Raw genomic sequence first — 24,474 nt, 5'->3', positions numbered from 1 at the left:
TGATTAATAAGCCGTCAAACAATTATGAAAACTATACTGTGAAATAGAATTAATGAAATTACCACAAAGAGATGAACCTTTAAATCAGATTTCTTTTTATTTTTTTTTTTACTGATATACAATAAATCTACAGATATAAAAGAACAGGTGGTCTATGGTTGAATTGGAAACAAGAAAAAAAAAAAAAAAGTAGATATTCTATCATACAATTGAAAGTGCATTTAGTAAAAAGCTAAATTTAAATGAGACCTGTTTGCAAACTTTACATAAGTTAACTTTTTGATTAGTAATAGTTATTTTTTGTACCCTCCAACGCTACGGCTTTATTCACAACTTTTTCTTTATGTTTACTGAAAATCTAAACCTCTCAGCAGGACTGAGAACGAGTCGACAGCACAAAGAAAGCAGAAGAGTAGAGAACACATTCCAGACTTTCCTTCGTTAATACCTCAGAATAAAGTATGTCAAGACTGTCATCCACCACTAAGAGATACACTGTTCTGAGGAAAACAACCAATGGACATGGTAGACTGGTGTGTGCCGTCAGACTGGAGGGTAGACCTGAGCAGCTGACATACAATGAAAAACCCCACTCGCATCATTGCAAAGAGACACACATAGAGGGACAAATAGTGGGGAGGACAAGTGGCATGGGACCTCAAAGTTTAGCCCATTAGCAGACTAAAACCCGACAGCAAGAGTGAGGTCAATTCCATGTTCATCATCACCTCCTCTGTATAAAAAGTGATCACCTGTGCCTCCATGGCTACATGACCGAGACCTCACACAGCATTACATCCTGAGGTTGACCCCTGTCCTTCCTAAAAGGTCGCCCTGGGTATTTATATCAGAGCGTAACCTTTTCATTATGAGGAGCGTGCACCGACACAGCTCTCTACAAAGCCCCTCCATACCAGCCCCCCGAAAAATTTGTGCTTACTAGCCAAATGACTTGGGATGACAAAGGGATCGCCAACAGAACCTGTGTGCAACCCTGCAGTGCAACATTTACAGGTTGACACACTAACTCACAGTACGCCAACCCTGTTACATCAGAAACACTCAGGGTGTACATGAGTTAAGCATGTTTTTGTGTCAGACGTAGTACCTGGTGTGTTTTGTTTCATTAGATTTAAAATTAGGGCACAAAAGTAATGGTGTTATGTCTGGCCAATGGGTCATGGCTGTTAATGCATAATGAACTCTTAAGAAGTTTTTGGTCAGATCAAAACACAAAATGATGTAGTAATAGAACTTAGGCCACAGTTTGAAATGTCACTGTGCTTAACAAGACAGTCCAATTCTTCATAAATGTTGTATTTTTAATAATTCTTCGTTGTTGCTGATCAAGATTTCTGAAAAGAGAGCAGCTGTTTGAACTACAAACAATAAAAAAGGGAATAAAACAGAGGAAGAGGAGAGAGTAAGAGAGCGTGAAGATATGAATGTTTCCAGATGGTCAGCGGGGGTCAGTAGAGGTCACTAAGACCTGCAGTCTTGCGGGCTTTCTGCATGAGGGCACGAAGCTGGAACTGTTTCCTGGACAGAAGACGGACATGCTGCAACAAAAGAGAATAAGAGTCAATAAGGCTAAAACCACAGAGAACTCAAGTGTGTGTGTGTGTGTGTGTGTGTGTCTTAAAAGGTGTGTTTACACAGGAAAGCTTTCAGCCATGTTTTTCAGTTGTCCTTCTAATGAACCACATGCACGTCTACAATACGTTTTACACTCACGCTACACAAGCATAAAACTGTGACCCAAAGCATTTTCTTTACGCTTCTATTTTCTTCCGTTTTAAACATATGATGACTTTGTGTGATCTACACTCAAAACTGTGTCTGAACATATCTTGCGTAGTCACATATGGAGGACTGAAGCTGCTGCTCTACGACAGAGTTGACATTATGTTATGCAGTAGTAACAGCTGAGTTGAAATGGGCACCTTGAGAAACACCTCCAGGTCTATGACGCCCCTGCGGAGGGCCTCTCCCAGGTAGAAGATAGTGTCCTCAATAGCATTTTCTTCAGCATACAGGTTCAGGATTTGTTTGTACAGTGGAGCTGTGGGCACAATGACGTCATCGATGTCATTGTTCTCTGACTGGTTCTCCATCTTCTCCAAGGCCTCACTGAGCTCCTCGTCCTTTCTCTTCAGCAGCTCGATATTCCTGTCAACCTCAGTCTAGTGGAAACATAATGATTGCAACCATATCATTTTTGATATGAAAATAACAGTATAAGAGAAGAAAACAGCAGACAGGACAGAAAGGAGGATCCCTCACCACTTCCTGGTCCAGTCTTGAGACCATCTCCTCCAGTTTCTGGTGGCCTTTCTTCAGGTCCTCCTCTGTTCGCTTCAAGGCGTCCAGCTCTGCCTGAGCTCTGTCCATCTCCTCCTTCATCCTCCAGCGAAGCTTGTCACTCACAGCCGAAATCAGTGATGCACGGATGGTGTCCTCGCCGATTGTGCCATCCCTGCTCGGGCCTTGAGATGGAGAGGTTAAGAGATGATGTGGCACAGTGAACAGAAAATAACAGCTGAGATCAAAAAAATATCCTACTCTGAGCAAGGTATAAGGTTTCTATGTGTACGATTTATTGACATAAAGGATTCAGTCACCATCTTTAGATTGGTAAAACGACCAAATGTAGAATTAATGTACATTCATATAGTTTTGTTTTATCCAGACAGATGTAATTCTGTGTAATTGAAATAAATGGATCACAGCTGTGCTTGGTTTCCATCTCACACAGGAAAAAGGGAGGTAATTAACATGTCAAAGTTGTTCCTCCAGAGCCACTGAATATATGATGTATTGGGCAATATTGAACTAGATAACAGTTACTAATGTCACAGAGCCAACACAAAGAAACACCACAGAGACATCACCAGGATCAAGGCCAGATGAGCTTAATGTGTACAGATGGGTGATGAATTAAAGGAAAAACCAACACAAGACGCACAGACAACATAGGATCTATCAGGATAAAAAAAAAAAAACTATATGAATGTATGGTCATTCTAAATTGGGGTCATTTTACCAATGTGAGGTATCCAGGATGACAACTGTATGCTTCAGGTTTCTCTAATAATTTGCTCAATTGTATATGTACACAGAAATGACTTATAAAATATCAGACACATCGGTCAATAAAATACCATTGCCTGAAGCCTCAGAGCTGATAAATACTTGATTATGTAAGTGAAGGCACTGATAGATATCTAGGGAGATAAGACCACCTCGTGCAGTCTGAAGTCAGCACTACAAATGTCAGAGTTGATTCAGCCTTTAGACATGAGTGGTCCACGGCCAAACCCGTTTCTACTCCTTTACTAAATATAGGAGACGGCTAAAGCTCCTCCTACATTTCACTGGAGCAAACTGATGTTGGGGCAGCAGTGGGGTCCCCTGATGGTGGTCTCTCTTTGTGTGGAGTTACTGTTCCCAACCTAAATATAGCGCTGTGTGCCTCTGAGGTACAGGGTGTGAGGGCTGGAGGGGGGGCCTGCTCATTTTCCTTCAGGTCCATCCTACCCTTTGGCCTTTAATGCTCCCCACTCTAGTTACACGAACGACCTTTCACTAGCGTCTCAGCGCGCCACCGAAGTCACGCAGAGGGTGAAGGAGTTTAAGTCAAAAGGTCAGGTGTCTTAATTCAGGGTTAACTAAAGACCATAGAAATGCATTGTCTTTTTTCAGGGGTGAATTAAGCTTTGGCTAAATATGGATAACTGTATTATAACATTTTTAGGAGAAGAAAATATGCAGACAATAACAATCTGAGTTTCAGTTTCAGTGTCTTGCTGTGCTGTTGCCATTTGGAACATTTTCCAACCTGTGCTAATTTTGAACTTTCAAATGAACCCATGAGAAAGAGAAATAAAGCATCACTGAGTCTAAATATGATACATACCCACTGTGGAAACTGGAGTCTGGGTGGGGTAGTGTGCAGGTCCAGCAGTGGCTGGATAAGAGTTGCCTCCTGGGTACTGGTATCCTGGGTAGCCTCTGCAAAAAGTTCAATGATGAAAGAAGATCCAATGCTTTATATTTTCCAGTTTCAAAAATTGCAGCATCTGGATATTTTAGCTGCAAATGTAACTGTGACAGTTGTGCAGTGCCAATAAATGTGTTTCTGTATGAATGTCACTGGGGAACCTACATAACACATGCCAGGACAGGTTTGTCTGGAAATACAGTATGGTGTATATGTTAACTGCTGGAGACAGTTGTGAATTGCTTGGCAAAAATCTTACCCTGGGTTAGGATTAGGGCCGTAGGATGACACCGCAGGCATGCCAGGCATGTAGGAAGCTGTGGCACAGATAGATGAAACAATCAGAACTGAGAGCATATAGAGCTAAATATTCTTTATCTTTTTTGTTCTCTCAAAGTCACGTTTCACTTTCATTTTTCCACCGTGTGCTATGATGGTATCTGAGCTCCACCTGGTGCTTAAGGAAATAAATGCATCCTTAAAAATGTGGTTAGCACATAATCTATGGCCACAACTTTGGAAAGCATCACTGAAGATCGATTAGAAGAAAAATTCCTGACATAATAAAAATATTCTATTTAGGTACACTGAGCTTAATCTAAAGCAGTTTAAGATAACTTTGATCATTTAAAACAATGCCGCATCTACTTAGATTATCTTATGTACAACAAAAATGTCTGTCACTCACGGTTAGGGGGCCCGGCTGCTTGGAAGGCTTGGTAGGGGGCTTGTGTGGTGGGGCGAGAAAACACAGGAGGCTCCTCTCCAAACACCACAATCATCACCTGAATCAGACCATACAGGTCTGACTGAGGCTGTAAAACATATAGCATGGAGTCAGTTTGATCAACTAAGACAATAAATGCAGAATACCATTTTAAATGATTAACAGGCAAGCCACTTTTATTATGTAGAACCACTTTTGCATTTATAACCTTATGATGTTGCCATTTCATGCTGACTGACTGGCAGTCATAAACATTTCCAGAGAGTTACACTTCAACTTACTGAGAATGCAAATTGTGTTGAATGTTCATTTACAATCTGAGTTTTTACACATTCCACATATCGTCACTGACTAAACAACACAGTCCATCATTAACAATACTGACTGAAGACCTCATACTTACATGCTTCCACTCGTGTAGATAAGGCAGGTAGATCTTGCCGTTAGCATCGATGTGCTTGCCAGTTTTAATCATCATGGCACTGGTAGGTTTGACAAAACATATGGGAGGGTTGTAGGGATATGTATCCAGTAACCACAGACACACTGGGATGTTGTAGACATTGCCTACAGGAAAGATACACACACACACACACTATGTTAGAATATGGCTATTTTTAAGTTGCAATATTTTCATCGTTTCACCCTTTACACTTGACAAACTTTGTTATTTTGAGGCACACTTTTGAATTATATTTTCAGGAGCACAGGAGACCTCTACGTGAAGTAAACAACTACTATGACATGCTGTATATGAAACAAATATACATTTTATGGTCTAAAAGTTTCCTGCAACCTTGATATCAAGCATGATAGCAACTTATATTAGTAATCCTAATGACGGGTTTGACTCAAAGCACACTGTAAGGTGTTCCATTAGTTGGCAAGCTAGAGTGAGCACACAAGAAAGAATGAGAAGTTGAGCAAGTGAGCAAAACTACAGAGAAACTGAAACTTTCTACGCTCCAGTCTTTCAGATTCTACGTGTAATATGTTTTATAGAAAAACTGTTTTTTAGAAAGCAAGAAAAGCATTCTTTACCTCTGTAGCTCACGGGGACAGTTCCTGTCAAGCTCATCAAGTCTCTTGTAGAGCCATCATTAAACACTGGAATACAAGACAATCCATTGTCAATGTCAAAACAAGTTAGATATATGCCATAATATAAGCAACACAATATATATATCTGAGACCAGACAGTGAAAAACAAGAGATCAGTATAATTCAACTTACCATAAGCATCCATAACTGGCTTCAAGTCTTTGTACTGAGAGATGACATTGGTTATCTCCCGAACAGTCAGATCTCTGTATTTGTATTGCTGGACAAGGACAACAAAATAAGAGAGGAGAAAAAGGTCACGTATGTTAGTATATCAAAATGATAGACACCAAAGATGACACAATTAATCAGTTAGTTTCATTGCTTAGGAAATAATTTTGGAATAGCCCACAGTTTATGTGCTTGTATACAATAATGATTTAGAGCAGGTCCCAAATGACATCATTTGTATGTTAAATGTGGAAGCAGCATTAATGAAGGAAGCAGGCTTGCCCCATGCCACAAAAGTTGGATCTTGGATCTTTGACTGGTTGACAAGACAAGTAAGATCAAGATATTGTTCGTACTAAACTTTTGTGGCATGGAGCAAGTGTGCAGACATTAACTCTTCTTTCAGTGACACTTGCGGCCAGGTCTGGGTTACTAATTTTCATTTTGATCCCGTACAAACACATAAATACGTACTTATGTTCCATCTATTAAAAAAAATAAATGAAGAAGTCTGTAATTTGCATAGTGGAAACGGCTAATTGAGCCCTACAGAAATTCTGCATCCTAGCATAAACCAGTGGTCGGCTTTTAACTTCAAGAAACATAAGCAGATACAAATACAAATATAAATACTCAACGACGTGGTATTCTATTTCTTAAGATCTTAAGCTTTGTAGCATTAGGCTGTACATATGTGGGACTTAAAAGTGGCTATACGAAAACAGGACCAGTGGTTTAGTAGCATGTTTGTAGTTCACGTATGAACGTTAGAGATGTTAGCTTGGTGGCTATGCTAGATTATACAACGCAACACAAACATGTTTACGGTGGATCTTAGCTAAATGCGGCCAATCCCTTGTAACACCACCAAATGTTTAATGTGCTAACCATGAAGGGGAAATGGGCTATTTATTACGCTACACCTTGCACAGGAAATGTTAACTATATCTGGTTAATAGTGTCGTATTAGGTAACGCTAACTTGCTAGTGCTGGCCAGCAAGCGTCAGTTAGGCAGTAGGCTTACCTTTAGCATTTTCTTCAGGGCACCTTCGTTGATAACTGCCATGGTTGTTCACAGTTTGTTTTAACCGTTCTCGAGTTAAGTGAGTGACAGCTAACACTAACTAAAGCTAGGTAGCAGGACTTCAGTAAATGCTAGGCTAAAGGTAGCCCAACGTCGGGCTCGACCTGTATTAGGACAATGACTCGATGACTATATGAAACACTCCAGTATGATACCAGTAATGCCTCTTTTGTTCACGTGCCAATATTCAATAAACTAAATAAGAATAGAAAGTAGGTCCAAACAGTAAACTAATTGTTGTAATAAGAGGCCGAAAAACAAGCATCCGAGGATCAACACAAGGAACTTCCGGCATTCCTCCTGACTGCTTCCGGTCCGTGCGTGACGTACGCAGTAGACGAGTGATTCCCATGGAGATAAAGATCAGATCGGCAATACGTCATTCTGAGGAGCTCTCATGACCACGCCCCCTTCGGGGAGAAAACAATCCCTTGTTTACATGGATGAAAACAGGGTCCAGGGCCTCGATAAACAGGGGTTTCTACTGTGAATGTAACAATTAATTGAACTGGTAGATGTGTGATTTGGTTGAAAAAATGGAACAAGGCTGGTTAGTATATTCTGAAATTACAAAACTATTGCTTAAACTTGCCTCAGCTGTCTCAGGAAGACTTCCTATTCTCAGGTTGTCTGTGTAATATCTGTGTGTAATATCAGTGCTCATAGCAAAAAGTACTTGGCGCCAGATAAAGATGTCTTGCTAAGTACAGCATTTAATTATATATTTTATATAACACAAGATAACAGCACTGAGTGCAAAGTTTATCTGAAGACTAATCTCTTGTCTTGTCTTTGTGTATATGTTGATGTGCATGATAAGTAGAATGTGAGCTCTAGAATAATGTTTAAGCATCGCATACTGTCAGAATAAAACATTACAGACAATATTGCCTTTTTTTAGCTTTGGCGTGCAGGGGAAATTGTTGATACTGTATGTTTCCTTGCTCCAAGGCTGTATGTTTTTAAAAACTTCCCCTTCTTTCTTGCAGCCAATCAGAGTGCTTCTCTCCTTTGACCAGTTAGATTGCTTCTTTCTTTCAGCCAATTAAAGAGTCCCTCACTTTCAATCAATCAGAGAGTCCCATACTTTTAGCCAATCAGAGTGCTTCTCTTTTGGTCAGTCAGATTGGGTCTTTCATTCTGCCAATCAAAGAGTCCCTCTCTTTCGACCAATCAGAGAGCCCTTTATTTTTAGCCAGTCAGAGTGCTTCCCTCTTTTGATCAATCAGACTGGTGTTTTCATTTGTCCAATCAGATTGGTTCTTTCATTCAGCCAATCAGAGAGCCCCATTCTACCAGCCAATCTGAGTTGTTCTTTCATTTGGCCAATCCGAGAGCCACAACAATTTTAAACACACTAAGTGAGAATTATATCAGTAAGCAAAACAAGTTGGCTAACACTAATTAACAATGTTGCAAAAGACAGATGTGTAAACACGAGTTTTCATCTTACCTGAAGAAAATGTATTAAGATTCAATAAACCACACCTCCATAATTTGTCATACTTTATTGGGCTGTGCCCAGCTCTTCTCTTTAACGGTCAAAAGGCCAAAACATTTATGCAAAAGTTCAGGCCCAGTTTTATGAGCTGCTTGCGAAACAATTAGAGTCTATTCTATCTTCTAATGCAAAAAACTTTGTAATGTTCACATGAAACATGTTTTTTTCAAAAGAATGCACACACTAAACAAAAATTGTACAGAATAGCACTACAAGTGGTTCTTTGGCTTGTAATCTTTGAGGAACCATTTTTGGTACTATATAATGTATATCTTTAAAGGTGCCAAATGGCAGCTTTGTCAATTGAAAACCTTTCCTCAACTAAATTGAACTAAGCTGAAGAACCAGTAGAGAACCTCTACATGTAGGAGCTTAACAGGTTTTTGTATGACAGGGGTGCTATACAGCACCTCAACTATCCAAAAAACCACTGAAGAACTGCACAAACACACTATTCATACAAATTATTGTCAAATAACCAAAGGCTAACAGTTGGTTTCATTTTCCTGCTGGAAAGGTTGACCATCTTCTCTGGCTAAATACACATACAAACTTCCATCTGTCCTTGAAAGCACCTCTGCTTGTTTTTGGAACTGCAGCCAACCTAAAAAAACAAAATATACATATATATATACATATATATATATATACATATATGTATATATATATTCTTATCAGTCACAACAAATTCATAAACATGTTGAAGGGAAAGATTTATGAGGAATGATGTGGACGTGGCCTAGATATGAATCTTGAATCTGTCTTATCAGCATCAACTTGTATCTAGGGCAGAGCTGCTGCTATTGTTTTCATACCACATGGAGTCTTGCTTTCTGCCTGTGCGAGTTTTACTTACAAGCCGCTTGTTCTGGCTCTGGGTGAGGCTTCATACACACAGGAGGGAAGTCTTCAAACACGACAGCCATCACCTGCAGTAGGCTCACTAGGTCACATTTGCCCTGATTGGGGAAGGAAGAAGTTACACCGGAGGGACATGGCTGTAGACCACACCCTACTGTACATGCCATTGTCTGTTTCTTTCTGCATTCAGCAATACAAAATAAAGTTTCTCACATTGTTCCACTCCTCCAAATAAGGCAGCATGACTTCACCATTGCTGGAGATGTGTTTTCCACTGAGGATCATCATCTCCCATGTGGGTCTGACATAGCAGATGGGAGCAGTCTGGGGGTAGCTTTCCTCAAGCCACAGGCATACTGGGATGTTGAAGGTCTTGTCTTGTACAAGAACAGGAGTAAGCGGTATTTTGCCCAGCATTTTCTGAGATATTATGAGCTTTATCTTCCTTATTTTGGATTTCTGTAACAACCAACTTCCAGTTATATTCGAGTTGGGTCATAAAATGCTAAGTCACTGTTACCTTTATACATGACACGAATGGTCCCGGTTAGACTCATCAATTCCCTTGTGGTTCCATCGTTGTACACTGTAACGTTAAATAAATAAATGACTCATTGCATTACTTAGTGCTTGTTGAACTTTTCTACCTGTTGAATAAGTTCGGCAAAAGGTTGTTAGCTGTTATTTTGCTTCTTACCATATGTATCCATCATGGGCTGAAGGTTTTTGAAGTGAGTCAATGCAGTGTAGATTTCATGGGCCACATGTTTGCGCAGATATGTCTTCAAAGGAAAAGGATTTAGAAAACAAACAAAAGGTGGAAACGTGTACATATAATTTAAGTTTGATTTCGAGAGAATGAATTCTGAATTCTGATGATTATCCTTACCTTAGGAAGCATTTTCTTTATTGTATCCTCATAAGAAGACATGGTTACGGTTTATCCAAAAGGAAAATATAACTTTTTCTGAGAATATTTTCGAATGGCCGCCAGTCAGAGCCCTTGGCATTCTATCTGTCTTGGGTTTATGGATAACCTGCTGTCTTTTATGATCCTTGATAGCCAATACCAGAGCAGCCTCGCAGTTATGCAAATCACCTTGAACAAACAAGAAAGGAGAATAAGGTGACCCAAAACACATGTACACTTTGGTTGTTATTTGGTTGGTGAAACTGTCTAATCTGGAGTAGAATTAATAATAATATCATAATAAATCATACTCATTTTGCCCTCTGCTACTGTATTGGTACATGTGCTTTGCATTTTTCTTTCTCTTTTAAATGTAGTCAGGACTTCTAATGATTTTCATATTATAATGATTATTATCATATCATATTGACCCAAACCTGTTATCAAACCATTCATTCCAGTGGTACCATATGGTTTCCCAAACATGTTAACATTAATCACATCAATACTAGCAGCAATGAAATGCAAAGACCATCCATATGGTCTGATTTAAAATTACTGCTACAATGTGTAGAGATTGGCTGCAACATCTTTATCATTTATTTGTATCCAATTACAAAATATGTAAAATTACAGAAAAGTAATATTCTTATGCCATATCTTGTTGAGCTGCTCTTTTTCACTCCACTATACACACACACTCATAAATGGTGCTGCTGATGGTAAAACTCCTGAGTAAACAACATTTACGACCGTCCTTTGAGCTTTCATCACAGCCATTCTTGCAAACATTGTGTAAACTAGTCTACATGATATGGTACATTATGATCCTCCTATACAATCTGGCAAAATATTTGGCAAGAGCATTTTCACAGTTCGGCTTTGTTTAAACAGGCCGAATAAATGTTAGTTATTTAATATTTACTTACAAATATCTGTCCCCTTCATGCTAGTCATACTCTCAAACGCGATACACAAAGAAGCCTGTAGGTGGCAGCAAATCACAAATTTGCTCAAAGGAACATGAGAAGAGTGGAGACAAGGTTTCATCTTGACATCTTTATTCCTGTCCTGCAATACATTTGCCACATTTTCAAAGAGTAAATACATCTTAAATAGCTAAACAGTTGACATTTTTCACAAATTCCTTCCACTCCTCCATTCCACAGTTCGCAAGGGAGAAACAAGCCCTTGAGCCCACTGTATCCTTGTGCAAAACTCCCAATGGTCCGTACAGTCTTTGTCATGCTCGCCAGGTATTCTGACATGTATACTTGTGGTTTGCTGGCTGGAGTATCCCTGCTGCAACATGACGCGGATATTCTAATGCAATGGGAATTTAAATATATAGATTTGTGGAATTGTATGGTATTATTATCATGGTTGTTCTGCTTAAAGATTGACAGGAAAAGGACAAGCATACTATGGGGACTGTCGCTACGAGCTACAAACGCCGCACTCTTTTTTTTTTTTTCTTTTTCTTTTTCCCACTGAAAGATTTGAGTACAATGGGTGAAAAATCAAAGTTGGGAACAACACAGCCAAAAGTGGGGCCCGAGGATCAACTCCTGCATTATTTCAATATTGTACGTTTCAAACACGAAGCTTCTTTCAAACGACATCTAAAGACTTAAACACATTCACAGCTCATATCCCTCCTCCAAGCAGGAGAATGAACAGTTAAACTGATAAAAAAAAAAAAAAAAAAAAAACTTGACCACTACCATCCACACAGTAACTAGACTGGTCATATTTCTTTAAGCCATGTTATGAAGGAAAAAAAGAGTCACTTTAACTGTACAAAATCAGTTAGGTCAGAAATAAAACATGTTTCCCTTGAGAGGAGTCAATGGCAAAATACCATTTGACGTCTTTCGTGGAAGACGTCGGAGATGTCTTTGAGGTTTGCATCTGAAGTTTGTTGCCAAAACCTGCCTGTAGTGTCTGGAACTCCACACGAGAATGTTAAAGGATGATCTGGGCTAAAACTAACAACTTCTAGTAACCATCATCGGACGTTCCAATGTAATGGGAATGACACTTCATATAAACATAGGAGAAAGACAACGTGTCTCTTTCTCTAAAGGATTCTCTTAAGTGTTTTTTCAAACTTGTTAAAGAGAATCACATTCAGATGTGCATGCTGTTAAAGAACCCCACCCACCTTCTTCTTTTTTTTTTTTTTTCTTTTTAAAAATCAGTGTAGTGTTTTTAGGGACTTTGCTTTCAAATTCTATACAGCCCATGTCCAAACTCGACACACTTCTATTCTTTTTAGTTGCACACATAAACATAAACAAACAATGCAGCAGAACAGAACACACAGTCGTCAGGTAGAACTTGCTGCATACATGAGGTACAAACTAGCAACCAGATAAGGCAAAGTAAACACAGAGCAGTCCTTTTCATTTAGGCAGCAAATTGATGCAGTTTTGGAGAGCACAAGCAAGTCAGCATTAACAAACAAGCATTGCACTTCTGTAACTCCATCACCTATTACACGCAATCGTCCCACATATACAGTAAATATGGATGTGACATAATTAGCACCTGATCTTTTATTATTTCCATTATAGAGCTGAGGTGGCAGATAAAGAGGAGCAGTTTGAGGATAGTATGGTGTGTGGAAAAACTGAAGTTTGACTCCGAGGCAGGACTTGTGCGTTACACTCTGCAAAAGCTGACTGGTGACATCCTTGACCCTGGTTTCCAGGACTGTTCGGCGAGACCTTCCTGGACCCCGATTCCTGAGCCTTGTTATCCACAAGGTGCAATTCTTGCAATCTAAGAGTAGCTGTTATCACCATGTAGTAAATAAGAGTTGGACACCTAACAGCTACTGAAATCAAATGCAAGAAAAATCAACTGGTTGTCATTTTTGTCTAAAAGCATAACCTGTCATTGTATAACTGTACATGTGTAGGGTTTTCCTCCTACTCTATAAGCAACCTCTCCAGCTTTAGCAACGGGAAAAATGACAACTACATTTTCATGCATGGTACCTCTCCTTTCAAAATCAAAGTAAAGCAGGAAAATAGGTAGACGTGAGGGAGGTGGTTTATTCCCAATACTTGTGTAAATTGGACAATAAGGAATCCTATTGCACCAGGACCTACGTACACTAGCCATTACTATTATTATTCCACAAAGACAACTCTTAGCAAAGAAATTTCTGTAAGGAAAGAAGGCAGCTGCATTCTGCAAATTCATCCATCTTTGTATCCCAAAAGGAATTCCAACTACGCCAGGCAGGTCATGAAAAATGTCAAACCCGGGGCCATCTGAAATAAACACCCTCGCTCGCATATTGCTCTGTGACTTTCAAATTCTGCAATCACAAAACAATGTTCCATATCAAAAACAAAATCAAGAGATTTTATACAGCTAGGCTAACTGTTAAACAACAACAACAAATTATAGTCATTCCCATGTCAGCCTCCACCAGTATAATGAACAGACTTCTCAGCCATTCGAGGGAGACCAAAGGCAGGTAGAGTGGGATGAGGGGGTGGGTTATTTATGTGAGAGGGTGTTTGGGTAAGTAAAAGTCCATTCCAGTCCTTTCCATTTAAGTCGGTCAGTCCTTCCAGTGGGCAGGTGGTGGGAATGGAATCAGGCTTTCAAGGTGAGAGGAGGTCAGAGACACCCCCTTTAAGACCAGTGTTGAGACTGAAAACAATAAGTTAGCAGGAAACTTGTGGAGCTACCCAGCGAGACCACACTGGAGTTGACAAAGAGTCATTAGTGGTGTTGCTCACAGGTCGACGTGTGGACCAAAACAAGGGGCCGGACCAGGCTAGTTCAGGTAGCCACTTAGGCAACAGTCCAATTCCTCCTTTCCATAAAAGGTCTATGGTTCAGTCAGCTCTGGTGGTTTCCTTGAGAGCTTTTGCTTCAATCATCCTCTTTTTGAAAAAAGTTTATATTTCATCATTGAGTTGTTTTATCTTTCTATCTTTGAGTCCATGCTGCCACTATGCGCTGTAGCGTTTCTCCACAACGTGCAACAGCCAGCTGGGGAATGAAATGACACAGGAGGGGGATGTTAGCACCATTTCGCTGTTTCTAGGAAAACTGAGACATAGTGAAAGTGAGGGAGATATGACTTCACATTTGTTTTTACTTTCAATAGGCAGTCATATACATAAAAAGACATAAAGAGTCCCAGTACAACAGACCATTATGTAGATCAATATATAGATAACTGTGTAGCTGTCTAAGAAAAATACTTTTCCGTCTCACCTGCATCACGATACCACACAGCGGCAGCTCATACAGTCCTGACCGCTCTCATCAGGTGGGTTCAGCTTCCTCAGCTTATGCTGTCTGATCTCCCTAACCAGTGTGTAGAAAGCGTCCTCTACTCCCTACAGAAACACACGCAAACACACAGAAAGGTCACAGAAAAATCCAGACTCTTAGAATCATCAATTTTAACTGGAGTACACTGCATGCACCCCTTATAACTATTCAGAGGCTTGGCAGCATCACCTGGCAACCCTGATCATTTCAGACACCATTAATCAAGAAATCATAATGACTAAACAGAAGCGATGGCTTAGTTCGTTGCCTGCCCCTCTGCATGAATGACAGATTATGTGCAGGTTCAATGATGAATGTGAGAGTCTGTATGTATCTACATAATGTGTGACAGTGAGTCAGAGACAGTGGGAGCTGTGTGGCAACTTGTCCTTATGGAGGCCTTTCAAATACTGTAGCTCTGTTCTCCAGCCAAGGTAACCTGGCTATGAGTCATTGCCTGCGGCATAATAAAATGTACCCAGCAGCACAAATCACATCATACCGTGGGCCATTCTCTGCTATTCATGTGCATGAACACACATGCAAAATGTAAAATTACAGAGCCCATACTGGAACGCTGTCATCACTTGTTGACTACAGAGCGATGCAGCACAGGGAGACTTGAAATTTACAGCAAATCTGAGCTTTGCTGCTTGCAAAGATGGGCTCTCCCATCAAAGTGCATGTATGGTATGTGGGTGCGTGCTTCTTGCTCACTGCCTACCTGTCGTGTTTTGGCAGAGGTCTCGATGTAAGGGATGCCGTAGGAGCGGGCAAGTTCCTGGGCTTGCCTTGTGTCCACCGTGCGTGCCGGGAGGTCACATTTGTTTCCAACAAGCACCATGGGAACATCGTCGGAGTCCTTTACACGTTTAATCTGTTCTCTGTGAATTGTAAAACAAGAAAATTGTAATGGTTGACATTTAATTTGCGAAACTTTGGCTGCCTCCTTAACCTACCCCTGCACTTCATTTAGTCACAGTGACATATCTCTTGTCTGGGGTCCTCCCTGCCTAATAAACAACAGCAGCTCCACCACTGGAGAGCCAACCACCCAGGGAGCTCTAGGACCCTGAGGAAGAGCCAGGGCCCGCCGGTGCTGGGCTGTGCTGCACTGCTGAAGGAGGGAGGTGGAGAGGAAGGGGGGGAGGGGGAGGGATGGACAACAGGCAGGCGGCGAACAGCATTACCTCATCACTACAGCAGCCAGCGCCAACGCCAGGCAGCCAGGGGGAACTGAGGGAGAGGAGTGGGTCAGATCAATCCATCAGCTCAGCCCCTTCTCCCTGAGTCACATTACAGCAGGATGCTTCCACTACAGTCAGCCCTACCCATCTACAGTCAACACTGCTAATGGTGTTTATGACCACAGTTACACTGAGTCTTGATGTCACAGCAGGCACATTACCCTGTTTAGACCATTGTCATATGATGGTGAGGCAGGTATGTCAAGTCTAAGCTGCATATTAGGAAAAATGCCAGCAAACACCAAAAGCAAATATAATGCCACTAACCTGGTGCATTCTCGAGTATGGAACATTATTGCTGGGCATTTAAATTTAAGAAAAAGAGAAATCAAAATGCACTGCCTAGTTGTAAGCAGGTGCCTTGCCAGTATGTACCAACAATGGAGACTTTTTGCAAAAATGCCTCTATTTTTTTAAATAACTCAACAACTCTAACCGGGCCACCACCTATTATCGCATCCGGAGAAAGATTCATGCGTGCTTTTACAAGTTGCACAACGGTTTTACAGTGATACCGGCAGTTGTGTAAAAGCCAGGCCCAAAAAAGGCTGGGCTGCAATGGCAGCGAGCCAAACAAATGTCTGCGTAATGAACTCAAAAACCCTGCATATCTGTAGAGAGGGTGGCAAAGCTGATATGCAGCCTCTTTCCCTGGCCACGTGCAAGACTGGCAAGTGGGCATCTAATGTGATGAGAAAGACAAAATGTGGGAAAGAGAGAGAACACTGTCATCTCCAGCTGAATCTCTCCTCCCTCCCTCCCTTTCTCCTTCCCTGTCCTTGAAAGTGCTACCTCTCCCCGCTCCTCTAATTGAGTCAGGATCGATTTCATTGGCATCGTGCTGTAATCCTCCAGTTGGGGGCTAAGCTTTCTTTAGCCGTGTTAAACGCTACAGCATGACATCACCCAACTACTGCAGAGAGCTGGCACACAAACGTATACACACCCCTCTCCATTCAGACCCCTTGGGAGTCCCTGTAACAGACACTGCGTATACAAATACACACACGTACGCTGGGAGAGAACTACCAGAAATTATTGTGTCTGAGCTCCACCCCGATTGATGTGTGATGAGGTTCACATCTGCAACAACAGATCCCATAATGCTCCACATCAATGTCATGATTTGTGATTCACCTGCATCCCTTAACCCTAACCCCCTTTCTTTGCCTCACTCTTACACACACCTGTACTGGTGAATGTCCTCAAAAGACTTGGTGTTGTTGATGGCGAAGACACAGAGGAAACCCTCCCCTGTCCTCATGTACTGATCCCTCATGGCGCTGTACTCCTCCTGACCTGCAGTGTCCAGGATGTCCAGCAGGCATGTCTCCCCGTCAATCACAACTTGTTTCCTGTACGAGTCCTACAGAAAAAGAAAAAAAAAGGGGAGAAACTTCTGCATTTAGAGACATGAATCAAACATGTGAGTGAAGAAACTGTAAAAAGAAATTTAGACACAAAACAGATGGTTCGGGTGGAATTTGAGGCAACAATTTGGGCCCCTCACTCAGGCTGTCACATCCTTGGCCTTGGTCACTCAGTGCTAGGAGAAAGTACATATACGGTGTTTTAACTGGTATCTGTTATTAATTCCCTGTCCACTTCCAGGTCAAATGAACATCAAGAGATCACAGGAACAGGGTATCGGAGCCAATGTTTAGCCTTCCAACACGCAGCCACAAAAACATGGAGTGCCGTCCCTTTGTTTGTTAGAGCATAGGGGCCAGGAATGCAAACACACAAAAAGGACATTGTCTGGCCAGAGGCAGGCGTGGTGAGAAAGAGAGGGAGATGGTGGAGACAGAGAGGGAAAAGAGGGAGAAAAGAGGAGAAAACATTCTCACTGGCTTCCCTCTCCTCTCTGCAATATCTGTCAGCGCATTTTCATGAAAATATAAGAATTACAGACGGGTGGAGTAAATATTTCTTTGTAGAAGTACATCAGGCCTGACCGTTTGGAGAGTTGCCACAGCATTTAATTATTAGATTAAAATGAACTTGATTTAGACCGAGCTGTCGTCTCAGTAGGGTCTAGAAAATATTGTTCAGCAGTGACTGTGGGATCGGACATTTGTATAAAACATGTAGATTAATGCATGCACATCTACCATATAGGTGTACAAGCACACAACAATTCAAGGAGGAGCTGGAAAGAATTTGTTTTTTTAGCCACAGGATCTCTCTCCCTCTGTCTCTCTACTTTCCCATCCCAACACCCGAGGTGCCTGCCATAAGAAAAACATGCAGAACATGCAGAAGAGAGTCATACCTCTATGGTGGGGTCATATTCATCCACAAAGTGGTTCTGGATGAGTTGGATGGTGAGTGCACTCTTGCCCACGCCTCCAGCTCCCACCACCACCAGCTTGTATTCCGTCATCTTTGCCGCTGCTGCTCACCACACACACACACACCGCTGCTGGGAGAAGAAAGGTGCAGGTTAGCGCTCTGACTACACACATACACATCACCAGGTATGGACTAAACAACAGACATACACAGGGCTTTGACAAGCTATTGTCTGCCACTGCGCTGCCATGATGCGGCGCACAACCAGTGGCACAGACAAAGCATACGGCTGTTAGCATTACTGCCCGGTGGTTAGAAACATTAGTGGTTTGTATGTGTGTCGAAGAGTGTGTTTGTGTGTGTAGTGGGGGCTGAGGTTGAGACCCTCAAAGGGGAATGTGAAAAATGTGCTGAAGGTACTCAATGTTCCAATCCTCACCCGCTCAGTGTGAGCAGCAGAGAGTGTGTATGAGAGGGAGAGCTGGGGAGGCAGCGAGGGAGAATAAGAAGGGGCATGACACTGGCAGACTGACCCTCATCACTCCGGCTTCACATTACTGATGCCTGCTGATGATCACAATGTGACAAACGCCAGAGCCAAAATGATCAAAAACATAAAAATACAACTGTGACAGAAACACAATGCAAAATATAAAAATATTTATTCAAACAAGTATTTTAAAAACGTAAAGATCTGCACTCATTTTTCCTCTCTACAATGAGCTAAACCAACATCCACTATTGCTATGAACTGTTTCTTGTTGATGTTTCTTGCCTCCTCCATAGGGATCAATCCATAGCAACAGAATAAGAGGCCTAAAAGAGGCTTTTATGACTCGAGGTGTGCCTTCAGCTGTCCCCTATGGACCCACTGAACCCACTTAATAGGTCTACTTGATGTAACAGGGCCATGACTATAAATCAAGCCATGTTATTAAAGAAACATGTCAGTCTCTTGAGGAAACATAAGTGATATCCATTTTCTCTGGGCTAAAACTACTCAACACAGGTGAACATCACCTTTACAAGAATTTATGGACCTAGAGGGTATTTGAAAACAGAACAGGAAAAGTAAAGCAGTTCCAGCATAAACAGTTAAAGAACAATTCTGACCGGAAAGACATGAACAATTGTGCTTAAACATTAAAAAAAAATAATGACATGTAGCTTGAAATTCACAGAGCTTAACAGTTAAGAAACCACTTATTAAAAAACATGTTTTTAAATCATTTAGTTGTAACTCGAAATTGGTTCAGTTCCAACCTTAATCAACAAGTGAGTGGCAGCAACAGATAGTAGCAGAGATGATGGATAGATGGAGATAGGTGGAGGTTAGTGGACTTTACCAGAAAGACACCCCCCACCCCACCCAAAAATGCTCAAAAAAAGGGTAGGGAATTTGCAGAAATTGCTGACTTACTGCTATCACAGCGTTAACTATCGAGTCAGCTGCAATCACACATGAATATCCATGCGTAGACACAGGGCATTACAAAGACAAATACACACACACACACACACACACACACACACAGATCGCCTGACATCACCACCAGGCTCACAACACTGCTGGCCAGTGAAATTCCAGGCGTGTTGAGTCAACGGGTAGAAAAAGTAGTCATATGGGCGTTTCCACTACATACAGTGGCAACATGTGACTCAGCTTATTTCAATTTTACCAAAAAGTTACCAAATCTATGACCTGGTGATGACCTGATACCAGCGCTGTGGTAGACATGATGGTACATAATGAGTCACAGTAAGAAAGTCATGAAGATTTGCTTATCATGACGATTTTGCAAGATTAAATCAAATAAAAGGCTGGGGCTGGTGTGGCCAAACCTGACCACAAGTTAAAGTCTGCTGGAGGCCCATAGCAACCGCAGGGTCCTCCCGTGGTTACAGCTTCAGTTTGACACAATACAGGCAACAATGCGTCAGGTCAGGTGATGTCATTACAGCGATGTCAGAGCTCAGGGGAAAATCACTGGTTATTTCAGCACCTCCCAGAATGCAATGGCCTTGGGTGGCAGTTTGGTTTCACTTTCTGTTTCACAGCAGTGACCAAAAACTCTAGTCCAGATGTCGCTAAGCTTTAATACTTTGAATATGGTCATCTGATTTAATCATCAGAATCATACTATGACCTGTTAGAAGCAAAGCAGCCATGAGTTTCTCTTTCCTAAAACTAGTCTATCTCACGGCTCATAGCTCAGAGTAAAATAAGGTCACATGGGGTTAAACATCTCGGCCTGTTCATGGACAGTGTCTCACTTTGCTGGGTGTTCCTTAAGTGACCCGAAGAAGAAAACCACCAACCTGCACCACCTGTTGGAGTGTGAAATCAACCCGTCAGCATTTCACGAGCACCACAGGTCACGTGCTGCTTTACCTTCTCCACGGCATCAACTGTCACCCCCGAACATAAAATGCACTCCATGTAGCTCTGTTAGGCAAATGTCTTGCTCACTACAGAGCAAGCTTGAGCAGAAGACACACACACCCTCTCTCTTGTGTTTTAACTCCCAAAGGAGCACACACACACAGCCAGAGTGACTCTTAAACTCTACTTGTGGAAAAAGAGGAGTAACAGGTGACATGAACATAGTTCCGCTGGATAGTTAAATGGAAGGACAACGTGCAAATCATCCACAGAAATCTGTAGTTATAAAGCCAATTCAGTCATTGGGAGTCAAAGGTAAGAGACATGCTCTATATTTGTCTCTGGGTGTGGTGTTGTATTAATAGTGTCTGCATGCACCGCTTTAAAAAAAACTGTGTTATTTGTGTCTGAGATGTGTGAGTGACTGTGCTGATTTGGGTGCAGAGTAAGATTAGCCAGGACTAAGACTGGCTCACTGATGTTAATGATTGACAGAAAAGCAGACTTGCTAACGGACGACACAGCCATTTAGCTGCTCTCATTCGATCACACAGACACACACACACACACACACACACACACACATCCTTGATCTCGTAAGCCATTGCTTGCCTTAACGGAACAGGTAGCTCTGAACGCCATCACCAATATCAACAACGGCCTCCTTGTAAAAACACACTCACTGCTATAATTCTCAAGCACAACAGGAAGGGAATTATCCTGACCCCTCAATCGTGCAGCCAAACATTTAGCTTCCTCTTCCCTCACTGTATATAAATTAACCTGGTACACAGTGCAGCCCGCCCTGGCTGGAGTACAGAGACCACGGCAGAGCGGCAGAGCCAGCCTCGCTCCTCACAGCCTCCTTTAACCAAACAAACAGCAGCTGTGAAGAGGAGAGACTTGTGCAGGGCAGACAGATGCTGGAACACCTTTGGTCACTGTAGGTTTACAAGCTCAAGACGAGGCAAGGGTTCACATAAGGGCTGGTGGCAAACTGGTCTAGTTTAATGTGATCGAAACACACAGAAAATATAGATTGACCTCATGCACATTTTTTGATTAACTGATTAAATATTTAATTATAAAATGGTGCAGAAATGTGGACAAATCTGTACAATGCCATTCCCATTCCAGTGTGGTAGATTAAGTTGACAGGACAATGACCACAGGTGCTGGCCAATCAGGCGGGATGCCGAAGAACAGTCAGTGATTTTCCCTGAGATATATTTGTATTCTCCCTCCAATATCCCTCTTCTGTCACCTTCTGTGTTGATTCACTCTACTATGACCGACCACACCAATACCAAAACCCAATTCTTCACCTTACCCTTGGTCAGGTGACCTTGAACTCCCCACACACTCTGCTTTGTCTAAAAACAACGGCTCTGTTATATCATATTAGTAATGGTTAATGAAATGGTTACTTATACCTTCCCTATCTTTCCAGGTTTAGTCCCTGCTTCACTGCTATGGCCAGGCAAGGATAAAGGCTCACCATGACATACTCATGCAAACAAACACATGCACAGAAAAGCCTTTTAACAATCAACATGGGTCAATATGAATCAAAACTTGCACAAAATACAAGCCTTTTCTAAACTGTTGATGAACTTGAGTGTCAATAATTGCACTGAACCGATCTGATAAGTGGCAAAGATGAAAAATGTAGGAACACAAACACATGGGCAAAAACATAAAGAGATTGACTCCTGTGCACGCTCACACACCCGCAGCCCACCAGATTCTGACACGGTTGGTTGCAATTTCTTCTACATAACCAGATCTCAAGCGTACACCTGCCAAACGATTAAAATTTACAGCCCAAAATGCAAATGCAACACACCCGCGCCCGCCACTGAAAGACTGGAGGAAGGAAGACAGACAGCCTCTCAAACTAGGCCATGACAGTGGCTGATTAATAATCCACACATACATATGGAGATGAATAGCAAAATTAATCATTGATAGAGATGCTGTCGCTGTCTCAGAGCCACTCGTTGGCAGCAGGGGCTCATACAGAGCTGGTCTTTGTGCAGATAGAGAGGAGGGATGAGGACACAGCCACTGGAGATTACAATAATCAGTGCATGCGTGCATCAATATTTTTACATATTTCATCCACACATAGGCATGAAGCATAGAAGTTTTTTGTTCCATACATAACATACTGTAACTACTGTCAGTGCATTGGTTAACCTGTACAGTCCATATTTGCCCCAGATATGCAACAGTTTGCACATGCACAGCACACCTCTAAAAACACACATACAACCAAGATGAGCTAACGTCCCAATTTCTCTTTCGTACAATGTACACATATGACAAAAGTAATCCTCCTACAGCAATGTGACTTGAACCAAGAAGTCAGCTCATCAAAGGTGAATAGAGTAAATCTCCTGCTCCCGCTGTTCACATGCATGACTACGAGACAGGCTAGTGCTGCAGTGTCATCTACAAGATTGTGACCAATGCCATTCCAAAGTCCCTAAAATCTTAGCATAGCGGTTCCCTTTTTGTACAAGGAGCACTACATTGTGTGTGTTTAGGGGTTATTTATAGCTCACCACCTCCAGCCTGGGAAATTAACAGTTCGTTTTGAAACCCTAGAGCCCCGTCTGGACCAAGAGGATAATCTTACATGACAGCTTACGGAGGGTGCGAGTACAGAGCAGTGAGAGGGGTGATGGGAGGAGAGTATATGCCAAGGGCATTAAAAAAAAACACCACAGGAAGGAGTGGTCAACCTGGAAACTGAAAAATGTATAAAGAAATCAATAATGAAATGAAAATGTTCAACATTCTCTAGTTTTTTCCCTGCTAATTCAGCTGTATGGCTCTGATAACTACAGGCAATAAAAATCTTTATCTATGATTCCACCAAACCTGGAAAAACATGAGGGAGGGCACACGAATGGCCATCTTCCTCAACATGCATTCTGCTCTCCATTAAAATGCTTAATTGGTTAAAGAATCTATACTGGCAGAGCCACAAGCCCACTGCAGAGATAATAGATTTTTAATGGGGAGATGATGGTAAGGAGACCCTCTCTAGGGAGGTATCATGGTCGAATACTGAGACTCCAAGACCCATCCTAGAGCTTCAATGGCCCACCGCACCCTCCCTCTGCTCTCCAATGACATCATCCTCCCAAACTGGATCCAAACATAAGAGTTGACCGGCAGCTTAGGAGTCACTGTTCTACTCTCTCAGGCCGATGCAACAGAAGCAGGTGAGGACTTCGAGCTATTCTTGTGAAGTCTATCAACTGGGAGATAAATCTAGTTGTAAAACACTTTAAAATATAACTATCCATTCAATTCCTCCTCCAGAGAAATACCAGAGACAATACAAAAACATGAATGAAAACATAATTCTGTTCAAAAAGAGAAAATGCTTTGATAAACAACTCCTCCTCACAACGTTTTCTCTCTTACAAACATTTATATAAAGAGTTTCTGCACGCATCTGTGTGTATGTGTGCGTGCTTAAACAAGCTGCTCTTGAAGGCACGGGAGTACGAGTGACCTTTTCCCCACTGGGTCATCCTTTCAGCTTGTCGGTTAGGGTGAGACGGTGGAGGCAGCAGAGGAGATGAAAAGGCCAGCTGACCTCCGCACAAAGGCCTGCCAGTTAGAGGAGCCATGAAGCTGATCATCAGACACCAAACACCCCGAAACTCATCAGCAATCAGAGGAATGAGTCAATCTCATGCAGTTGTGAGCACATGTGAAAACCCTCACTGGCAGCTTAGTTTCTGTGGTCCACTATGTGCTCTACGTGCAGTCAACTTGGAGAAGGTCCAACACAGTGTTTAGTCATTCAGGGACAGCAACAATATCAAGTCAGGAGTATGACAGTAGTGCTTAACTAGAATCTGCTTAGAGGTATAG

At 41.8% G+C, this 24,474-nt stretch overlaps 3 protein-coding genes across 3 annotated transcripts; all 3 read right to left on the bottom strand.

Annotated features, from left to right (window-relative positions):
- Positions 1-78: 78 nt before the first annotated feature.
- Positions 79-7,381, bottom strand: tsg101a (tumor susceptibility 101a). Its single transcript, XM_070831137.1, has 10 exons — positions 7,025-7,381; positions 5,961-6,048; positions 5,769-5,834; positions 5,131-5,294; positions 4,689-4,815; positions 4,260-4,317; positions 3,917-4,011; positions 2,284-2,486; positions 1,944-2,183; positions 79-1,559 (listed from the first exon to the last, which is right to left on the bottom strand). The coding sequence occupies exons 1-10, from the start codon at positions 7,064-7,066 to the stop codon at positions 1,470-1,472; spliced, it is 1,173 nt and encodes a 390-aa protein (XP_070687238.1). The 5' UTR covers positions 7,067-7,381; the 3' UTR covers positions 79-1,469.
- Positions 7,382-9,068: 1,687 nt separating this feature from the next.
- On the bottom strand, positions 9,069-10,471 carry LOC139201738 (tumor susceptibility gene 101 protein). Its single transcript, XM_070831138.1, has 6 exons — positions 10,336-10,471; positions 10,144-10,228; positions 9,967-10,032; positions 9,660-9,823; positions 9,442-9,544; positions 9,069-9,189 (listed from the first exon to the last, which is right to left on the bottom strand). Exons 1-6 carry the CDS (start codon positions 10,375-10,377, stop codon positions 9,071-9,073), a joined length of 579 nt encoding a protein of 192 aa, XP_070687239.1. The 5' UTR covers positions 10,378-10,471; the 3' UTR covers positions 9,069-9,070.
- A 929-nt stretch (positions 10,472-11,400) lies between these two features.
- Positions 11,401-18,302, bottom strand: LOC139200989 (GTPase HRas). Its single transcript, XM_070830186.1, has 5 exons — positions 18,178-18,302; positions 17,093-17,271; positions 15,383-15,542; positions 14,599-14,723; positions 11,401-14,370 (listed from the first exon to the last, which is right to left on the bottom strand). The coding sequence occupies exons 1-4, from the start codon at positions 18,286-18,288 to the stop codon at positions 14,604-14,606; spliced, it is 570 nt and encodes a 189-aa protein (XP_070686287.1). The 5' UTR covers positions 18,289-18,302; the 3' UTR covers positions 11,401-14,370; positions 14,599-14,603.
- Between the last annotated feature and the right edge of the window lie 6,172 nt (positions 18,303-24,474).

Source organism: Pempheris klunzingeri, chromosome 5 (genome assembly GCF_042242105.1).
Source record: "Pempheris klunzingeri isolate RE-2024b chromosome 5, fPemKlu1.hap1, whole genome shotgun sequence".
NCBI classification, from domain to species: domain Eukaryota; kingdom Metazoa; phylum Chordata; class Actinopteri; order Acropomatiformes; family Pempheridae; genus Pempheris; species Pempheris klunzingeri.
Note: the sequence above shows the minus strand (reverse complement) of the source record. Positions and strands in the feature narration are given on the sequence as shown.

Bases quoted from the DNA above. Each gene is read 5' to 3' on its own strand.
- tsg101a (XM_070831137.1), bottom strand. From the start codon at position 7,066: ATGGCAGTTATCAACGAAGGTGCCCTGAAGAAAATGCTAAAG. The intron at 5,295-5,768 runs GTAAAGAATGCT...TCTTTCCTGTAG, and splicing joins TGTCCCCGTGAGCTACAGAG to GCAATGTCTACAACATCCCA. The intron at 4,318-4,688 runs GTGAGTGACAGA...TCTGTGCCACAG, and splicing joins AGCAGCCGGGCCCCCTAACC to CTTCCTACATGCCTGGCATG.
- LOC139201738 (XM_070831138.1), bottom strand. From the start codon at position 10,377: ATGTCTTCTTATGAGGATACAATAAAGAAAATGCTTCCTAAG. The intron at 10,033-10,143 runs GTAAGAAGCAAA...TTAACGTTACAG, and splicing joins GCCCATGATGGATACATATG to TGTACAACGATGGAACCACA. The intron at 9,545-9,659 runs GTGAGAAACTTT...TTCCCCAATCAG, and splicing joins ATTTGGAGGAGTGGAACAAT to GGCAAATGTGACCTAGTGAG.
- LOC139200989 (XM_070830186.1), bottom strand. From the start codon at position 18,288: ATGACGGAATACAAGCTGGTGGTGGTGGGAGCTGGAGGCGTGGGCAAG. The intron at 17,272-18,177 runs GTATGACTCTCT...CTTTTTCTGTAG, and splicing joins AATATGACCCCACCATAGAG to GACTCGTACAGGAAACAAGT. The intron at 14,724-15,382 runs GTAGGCAGTGAG...GTGTTTCTGTAG, and splicing joins CCTCTGCCAAAACACGACAG to GGAGTAGAGGACGCTTTCTA.